Raw genomic sequence first — 9,380 nt, forward strand, 5'->3', positions numbered from 1 at the left:
CACTACAGGTAGACAGGTATATGAAATATTTACTGTAAATCTTTCTTGAAAATATTGCATTGGGTTTTAAATCATGCAGAAAAGAAAAAGAAATCCTCTCTGTTGATCCACTTGCTTATAAAGGTTTCCCACTGAAAAGCTTCCCTATTTCTTATCATAGGGTGTTTCCCTTTTCCTGCTGTAAGGTTTAAGCTTCCTGGCCTTTCCTGTGTCTTCCATTTTAAAGGGATATATCATCCCAATGAAAATCATGGATGTATAGAATGCTGTGGGTTGGAAGGGACCCTAAAGATCATCCAGTTCCACCCCTGCCATGGGCAGGGACACCTTCCACTAGCCCAGGTTGCTCAAAGCCCCATCCAACCTGGCCTTGGACACTTCCAGGGATGGGGAATCTACAACTTCTCTGGGCAACCTGTGCCAGGGCCTCACCACCCTCACAGGGAAAAATTTCTTCCTAAGATCTAATCTAACCCCACTCTCTGTCAGTTTGAAGCCATTTCCCCTTATCCTGTCACTACCTGCTCTTGTAAACAGTCTCTCTCCATCCTTCTGGTAGCTCCCTTCAGAAAATGTTCTTCTCATCTTGATCCTCTTCCCCACCTTTTTTTATTCTTTGCTTTTTCTTATCATTCCATAAATACTACCTCGTTTTCCCAAAAAAGTCTCGTCCACCTCAAGCCATGGAAACCATCATTCTCCAACTGTGTATCTTTTTATATTCTCGCTCTTTCACGGCAGAGGGTTTTTTCCCCTCAAGGTGACTTTCATTTTTGCTGATGCTAATGAATAATCAATAAATCAGTTACATTAAGAAACAAGAAGAAAACAAATCAGGACTTGATATTTCCAATATTTAACGGTGAAATTAAAATCACACCAATAAATCCGGTCTAGCACATAGAAAAAAAAAAAACAACCACCAAACATCCAAGCAGGGGCTGCATAAGCAAGAATATGCATTTCCTTGGAATATTGATCATTAGGGAAACAGCTCAATAGCCATGTTATGTCTTGCATCCTATTCATCAGCACTGGCATTCTAAGACAGGCTTGATCAATACCTCTCATTTGGGTTCATGGCCAGATTATTGCAAAATTGATTATGGGCAAAACTCAAGGCAGTTGTTTTATGAAACACGTGTGGGTTGGGGTTTTTAAATGCTCTCACTATTAAGCTGCTGTTACAGAGCATTAAATGGTGAACAAACCCTGTGGTTAAAGCAGAGCAATGTTTTCCTGCCTCCCTCCTGCCCTTGCATGACAGGTAGCACTGACCTGTCATCTAACCTGTGATTTCATCTCTGAAACTAAATCTCTTCCATGACATGACCCAATGTGATAAACTGAGATTTTTAATAGCTTCGGTTGTAATGAATTACGTTTTATTTCCATTTAGGGTTCTGCCAACTGCAGGATTAAGGGATTGTGAGATAATTAGAAACTTGTTAAAGTTTGTAATAGATATTTTATGATGGCAGCCTGGTCAACCACAGCCAGAAGTTGCATTAAGGAAAGTAAATGATTAGATTTAGGTCGATATAGTTAAATGTTATTACACACTATTATCCCCCAAAAGTTTAGGGTTAAAACCAATATAATCCACTCAAAATAAAATTGTCTATAAGTAGAAGCCATGGTGGTCTGCAGAACTGCCATATTTTCTTCCCTAAAGAAGGGATTACAGAGACCTGTGTACCCTACTCCTAATTCCAAGGGGAAGGGCAGGACTGAGCCACTCAGGGGTATCACAAAGGTATTAATGTTCAGCTCAAAAAAAAAAAATCAGATTGGATTGATCAGAGGATACAATCCATGTTGACTGAGGAAATATGCATTTTTTCTTATAATTCATAATGAACAAACTTAAAAAAAATAAAAATTAAGGTAGTTAACCACACAGACATACACTATTTTTTCTCCAGCCAACACTCACACATACAGATATATGCATCATGTAGCAGTCTATTTTAAGATGAAGGACAATAAGCACATCCATCCACTGTTGCATTAAATAATCATAGTTTTGATAATCCTAAGCATATTTCTGTATCATTATTTAGAGAATAATGGAAAGCTTATTTGTGTATTTAAATACAAATCTGACTTGTGTTGGCTGAAGTGTTGGTGAGTCCTACAACTCAGGTATTACAGACCTCTTTGAGAGAACACACTCCATTTCAGTTGCTCAATGACAAAAATAATATTTCCTATTAAAATCCAAGAGCATAATAAGGAAGAGAATTCACCAAGCCTAAACAGTGAACCAATAATACAGAACAACTGCTCATCAGTTACATGGTACTTAAAATATCTACCAAATCCTTAGAAAGCTCTTTGAAATATATTTTTTGAAAAAGTAGAACAAGGTGATGTCAGGAATCAATAAAATACAGAGAGAAATGAAATCTATAATATGAGTCATATAGAGACATAGATATTTCCATCAGTGCCATGTTTGTCAGAAAGAAAAGATCATTAATATCCTGAGGATGCTACAAAAACATTTCCACACACTGAAGGATCATAAACACAAATATATTCTTAAATATATTCTGCAGCAACATTTAATTCCAACTGGTTTTTTTCCATTCTGCATCACTCTGGACCGACACATTTCCAATTTCTTCACACATAAATCATTTGTACAGGTAACAACAGCAGCACGTGTGTAATACATAGAATTTAGGTATGTACTATACTGAAAATAGTCTTCATACGTTTTCCTTCTCCCATGAATTTCTTAGAATGTTTGTGCTTTAAAACATTAGATATTCTTTGCCTGAATTCCCTGTACTTCCTGAAAAATGCCTCACATTTCCTCACTTTGCCAGTAAATAGATTAATGCCCGTAACTGCTTTAGTATAGATTGTTTCACTTCAATATGTTCAGATTATGGCACTGTGCTTAAGCCTCCAGTGTTATCTGTGAAGATATCTGAGATTAAAATGCTGTGAAAGTATAAATATCAATTACATACCTCATTTAAACATAACCAAACAAATTTAGACTCTGGGTTTCTCCTAATCCATGAGTAGCATTATGAGTGAAAAAAAAAACAATTACAACCCAGCACGTTTTGTGACACTCAAATTTCTTCGGCACGTGGGAGCTCTTTATCAAAGTTAAAACACAAACCCACTGCCACAGCACCAGAAGGCTGGGTTTGTGTCTGGTATAAAACAAAAACCACGTTATTTTTCCCCCCAAGCAGGGCTGTCTGAAGCCTTCAACGTCACACACCCGGTCACAGGGATGCAGCAATGCTGAAGTGCAAGGATGACATCCCGTCCAGCTTATAACTGAATCCAAGGAAACATCAGGCATTTGGGGAGGGGGGAGGAATCATCCAGAAACATCCCTGCCAGTGCCAACTGGGAAGGAAAACCGTAAGAGCCTACCTGAGACAAGCGAGACTGTGTCTTTCTCCCATGAGACAACAGTGATGTATGCCTCCACAGAGGAGGGGATAATGCACTTGAACACTGCTACATTGCCTCTCATGGCTTTCTGGTCCTCCACACGGACTGTATAGGGTTCCCGTAAAACTGGAGGGGGGGAAAAAGAGGTGCCATTAAACAAGTTGCCACCACATCTTGTCTCATCCCTTTCTTCAGTCGGTTTTGCAGATCCCCCCACCCCCCGAGAAGGTGACTCAAGCTGTGAGCTCTTCTGCCTCAGTAAATGACACTGTTTCGCAAAGTTAACATCTGAAAGCGTTCCCAGAGCTTTTTTTTCCCTCAAAAGCTGCGTTTCACCATTTCTGTGCTCTTCCCCCACCTCATCCTGGGGGCGAGGAGAAAGACAGGGGTAAGATCTGTGTGTTGATGGGGGTGAATGGTGTTATGCCTTCTGTTAACTTGTCTGGTTTCTCGTGCCACGTTTCCCTTCACGAAGGGTTTTCTGCCCTATCAAAGAGCACGAGAAACATGCAGCCTCTGTGTGTGAATTAGACATCCAGAGGGGAGAAGAGAAGGTCAGTGTCATTTAGGATTTTGAAGAAGTGAGAAGCAAAGGAGAAAATCAATGGAGGTGACAGCAAGAGAAAAACCAAAGTGTCTCAGAAACACAGAGAAATGAGAGTACGAAAGGTAAGAGCTGCACTGGATTGACCAGCCCTGAAAGAAATCAGATAATGGTAAGAGAACAGAAACAAAACCATGATTGCAGCAAGTAAAAACATGTTACATTAAAAACCAGCACGATTCAAAAAACACTTAGGTCCAGTGTTTTTTGTCTTGCATCTGAAAGAAATAATTTAGTGAACAGAGAGAAAAAAGCACAACTAGATGGACAAAGAGGATAAAAGCACAACTGGATGGACAAAGAGGACAAAAGCACAACTGGAGAAATCCTAATATTGCTGGGATGATATGGAGCTGCATTGTGTAGGAGAATGGAAAGAAGGAAAATCCTGGCTCGGAAATAATTCCATAAAGAGTGAGGGATGAAAATTTCTGTGAGCAAAAGTTGATGGAGAAGGTGGTAGAGCAGGGAAGGAACAGATGTTGTCCACTACAACATATAAATGGTTAAGACAGGACAGGCAAAGCCAGTAAATCCTTTTCAGAGTTTACAAAAGCATTTCTATACAGCAGGAGCACTGGAGTTTCTAAGAGTCAGCCCCATTTACAATGTATTTCATGAAAAAAGGCACAGTACTGAGATGTAACTGTAGTCTTCACAAATGGAAACAGCATCAAGTTTTCAGGTCCAGTGCTACCACTGCAAGAAGGAAGAATGAAGTTCTCCACCCCAAACACTGCTATAACAATATAACTGTTAAAAGCCCTGACTAAAAAAATAAATGTAATAAAAATAAATTCAATTAAAAATTAAATATCTTTTTTAAAAAGAAATAAATTCCGTTTTCTATTATAAGAAAGGCACTACTAGTTTTTAAAAAGTAATTTATTTTTAATCAAAGGCTAAGATTCTTAACCCTGCTGTAAGTGTTGAACTTGTATTTGAAACACTTCAATACAGTGACTTTACAACAGTGGCTGCCCTGTGATGAAGCAGCCCCCTAATCTTGTTCTACACCGAGGGAATGGCACATAGATCATCTTAATGAGGCTGACTTTTGTCTAAGGCTCCTGCTTCAGCCATCATTTACAGAACAGGCCTGTTTAGCAGCAATGTCCTAACACGCTGCTAAAGGTATTTGTACCTTTCAGACCAGCTGGCCATTTTGAAAATCTGCCCAAATACAGAAACCATGTGGGGCACAAAAACTGGAAAGAGGTTTATTCACATCCTTGCTTAAAAAAATTTACATGATTGTGATTTACAAGGCTCCTCAGCTATTTCCAGATTGTAGTTTTGACAGTTCCCATGAATAAATTGCTGATTTTTACTTCTTTCAATTTTTTATTTAATTTTTTTTTTAAATCCCAGGTCCCCAGGTCATTAATTTATATGAGAATTTCTTGGCTAAAAAAATATACTCTTCCCTGCCATGACTGCACAGGGAAGCTGGAAGACAAAAAGGAGATATTCACCTTTAATCTCATGTGGGACAGGCCTGGAAGAGGGTTGGGTTTGGGTTCACTGGTAGGGGGATTAGGTTTTTGGAGGGGTTGGGGATATGTGTTGCAATACATGCAAAATTACATGAAAAAACACAATTACAGTAATTTGTGAGCTGGAACTCTTGTATCTGCTTCCCATATCCTTGGGGAAACAGGTAAATGAGGCTCAGACTTTCTCCAGCCAACTGAGAATGGGCAGAGCTGTGCTGGTCTTTGTGCTAGGAACAGAAGCTCCACAAAGCTTCTGCATTTTTAGGAAACCCTGTTGCTGTTGGAGAGGCACTGGAAGCAGGAGGAGATAGAGAAGGGATTAGAAAAGGCCCCTCCAAAATCATGCTAATTAGGGCCAATCTGAAATAGGGTTCAGATTTCACATGAAAGTACCACATTTACAAATGAAATTCATAATTTCACATTTTAGCAGCACAGGGGTTATCACCAGAGCATAAAATACACTCACTGCTATGCACAGAAGGCTCTCAAAATTGTGTTTTGCTATGAATGAGGGATTGCACAAGCCTTTGGAAAAGATGCTTGCTAATAACTATTGTCTGCCATCAGGCACAATGAGAGCTCTGACACACAGTACCAGTTCACATGAAGGAAAGGGACTTGTTTAACTTGTTATCCAAACCTCAGATTAACTGAGAAATTGAGTCAAATGGAGAAATGAGTGGTAAAAGGTTAAAAAAGGGAAAGAAAAGATGTAAAGGGACATTTCTGACTTGGCCACAATAAAAAAGTTGTTAACTTATGAGTCAAGCAGCTACAGCTGCTACTGCAAAGCCCTGTTTTGAGGTCCTTTTTCTATTTGCAAAGCTTATTGCTCAAACAGAGGGAGAAGATTTCTTTTGAGGTTCCATGGATTGATGGGTCACTGCTGGGGAACAAACAGAGGTACATCCTGTCACCCCTGTCATCTGCTTTACACCTAAAGGAACACCAAGCAAGTCATTGCAATTTTTAACCTCCTTTACATCACTTTTAGTTCATCTAAGAAATAGAAAAATTAGAAACTAATACTGGGGGGGAAAAAATTATGCCCAAAAGATGTTCAAAACTGAGATACTCAAACAAATCCACACATGAAAAAAGTATATTATGCTGTCTCTAAATATAATTCTTACAGACAACTTGTCCACAAATCCATGAAAGTAAAACCAAAAGCACAAAAACCAGAAGTGAGTTTCAACCATTAAGTTGGTTACAATGTGTTCTTATGAATCTTTGATTTTCAAGCTTTTCTTTGTGGACAACTGAACATTTTCATGAGCAACACGGACCATTATGGAAACTCCCTATATATGTAGCATGATAACTTGCTTCTTGTGCAAGAAAACCCACTTTTCTAGACTAAAATTTTAATGAGACATGAATTTCATGGAAACCTGGTTTTTATTCTTGCCTCCCCATTGTCTACCAGCTACAGATCTCTGAATGTTAATTTATTGTTAAGAAGAAGAGAATACATTTTCCTATTTAAAAAGAAAGTCACGGGCAAGTCTACTTGCTAAGTGTCCACGGTTCTCCCTGTGAAATTCCTGTGAAGACATATCTCCAAAGGAAAGATAATTCTCTTGTGGGAAAAGCCAAGCTTAGCTCCACCAACAACAAAGAAGTTCTAAGGATTTGCATTTGCCAAGGGTCAGCTCCCAGACTACTTTTTGTTTGTTTGTTTGAATATTTTAATTAACTGAAGTGGGTAGACAAAAATCTTCAAAAACAACGCAATCATGTGATTATGTGTTGTAATAAAAGGCCTGATTTTGATCCCACTCTAATTCTCCACTTGTTGACCCAGCCAGTAGGGAAAACAGATGCAAAACCATTGTGCTCATTTGCATCTTTCAGCTTAAAGAGGAAGCACTGCCTGTGGACCCACAGCAGTTGCTGAATCATTGCACAGGACACAAGTTTTTCCTCTCAAAATAGAGCACAAGTGACTACAAGGAAATGAGAAGGGATGTGATTGGGCAAATATCCCTCTTTTCTTCCAGACCCTGTACGAAATATCCAAAGACTCATCTTTTTCCTTCATAGCTCTTTAATGTGTGAGCATGGTTTGATTTCATTATCAGTTTGTTTTTCCTTATATTTGTGCTCAACTGATTAAGATCATTGGAAAACTAACTTTTTATCCCCAAAAATAATTCAAACTAAGGAGGAAAGAATCCAGTATTTTACTGAATATTGTTAAGAGTTCAGAGGTTACACTTCTGTCCATTCTCCCTCAATTTACAGCTGCTGCTGCCCTTTGAAACACCGAAATTTCCCCCCCTTCTCAAGCCCCTTCGAACCCAAATAAAAGACAGTACTTACCAGCCTTAATGTGAACATCCTGACTCCTGATTTTCCCTGAAGGATTTTCAGCTGTGCAATAGTAAGTGTTATCATGGATTAAGTTATTAAAGCTTGAAGGAGGGAAGGGGAAAATTTGGAGAGTGCCATTGGGGTGGACGTGGCGGATCCCTGGGACATCGTAGATCTCCTCGCCCGTCGCTAGGTACCATCTGAGCGTCACAGGGGGGATCCCTGCAGCTGGACAGGGGACCAGTGTCCCTGTGGTGCTGGCAAACACTACCTCTTGCAGAGATGCATTGACAAAGTATAGACTGGCGTGTAGCTCTTCACTGAAAACTGCAAAACAAAAAAAAAAAAAGAGAGAGAGAGAGAGAGAGAAGAAACGTTGAAAATCGAAGAAATTTTTTTCGGCCGCGCGCGAAATAATTCGGCACCGAAATCAGATGTGACGCCCAGGGAAGGTAATCAAAGCATCTGGATCCTAAGGTGAGCTCTAATAGAATGTTCCTTGTTTTCAAAGGAAATATCACCAGATTAAACACAGTAAGTGTAGGTAAAACGAGAAACTCTTTTCAGTGTAAACTGATGCAGGCCCGTTCGCTTTTCGCTTTTGCATTTGCTGGTGCAGCGCTCTTTGTGAGCCCAGCAAAAATCTAGTAATCTACTTTTATGACATTTCTAGCAACTAAATTTCTGCCTGGAACACAGGCATTTTCTGTTAGCATCTCTAAATTTATTTCTACAGTCTTACCATGGCAAAAATGACACATAAAGTAATAAAAAGAACTGAGCAAATGGTGGAAAAAAATCCCCATAATTCTTCAGTTATAATACATACCTATACTTAATACAGATGCAGGTTAATAATAGATTATATCACTTGGTCAGATCTTTCTAACAAAGACCTATAAACCTGGGTACAAAGCATGACAGTCTTGTTTCAGCCACCCATGTGACTGCAGCTCCCCTCCCAGCCTGGAACTGTGGATTCTATTACGCTGAAAAAAGTCTGTACTGGTCAGAGCATAAGATTAGCCCTCATTCCTCTGAACACTCCTGCCATGGGTTATTCTGTTGTTACCCGGAGGGCTTGAAAGTTCCAGGTGGCTTGAAGGTTTCCCAGTCTTTCATCCAAAGTACCTTCCTAACCTTCCCTTTCTGAGAGCATATCAGCATAACAAGACTTTTGTTTTCCAGTAAATGGGAGGATACATTCCAATACCACCACCCTGCTTCACATTTCCTAATAGTGAAAATATGACAGTTTAGCTTGACACAAACACAGAAACTTGGATATTTCACTATACCTCAAAAGCATTAGATTCTGACATGATTTTCTAAATCAAGTCTGGTAAGGAATAAGTTTCTGAAAAGGTGACCATAGTGCAACAAACCCCAGTGAGCATCAGTGGGACGTATTTGAGTTTAGCCTTCATTGGCACAAAGTGGATTCTCTTATCCTGCAGAAAGCACTTGTTATTTATCCTGCATAAAGAACTTGCAATCCCAATCCTAAATCATGAAGTGCCTTGTCTACCTCTGTCTCT

At 39.3% G+C, this 9,380-nt stretch overlaps 1 protein-coding gene across 1 annotated transcript in view; it reads right to left on the minus strand.

The window, feature by feature from the left end:
* Positions 1 to 9,380, minus strand: part of DSCAM (DS cell adhesion molecule) — a 442,855-nt gene that overhangs the window by 369,812 nt on the left and 63,663 nt on the right. The window contains exons 2-3 of the mRNA XM_017810914.1: positions 7,852 to 8,169; positions 3,403 to 3,549 (exon numbers count right to left, since the gene is read on the minus strand). Coding sequence (XP_017666403.1) covers positions 3,403 to 3,549; positions 7,852 to 8,169 — 465 coding nt within the window. The remainder of the gene's footprint in view (positions 1 to 3,402; positions 3,550 to 7,851; positions 8,170 to 9,380) is intronic.

Source organism: Lepidothrix coronata, unplaced genomic scaffold (genome assembly GCF_001604755.1).
Source record: "Lepidothrix coronata isolate B3197 unplaced genomic scaffold, Lepidothrix_coronata-1.0 Scaffold30, whole genome shotgun sequence".
Lineage (NCBI taxonomy): Eukaryota > Metazoa > Chordata > Aves > Passeriformes > Pipridae > Lepidothrix > Lepidothrix coronata.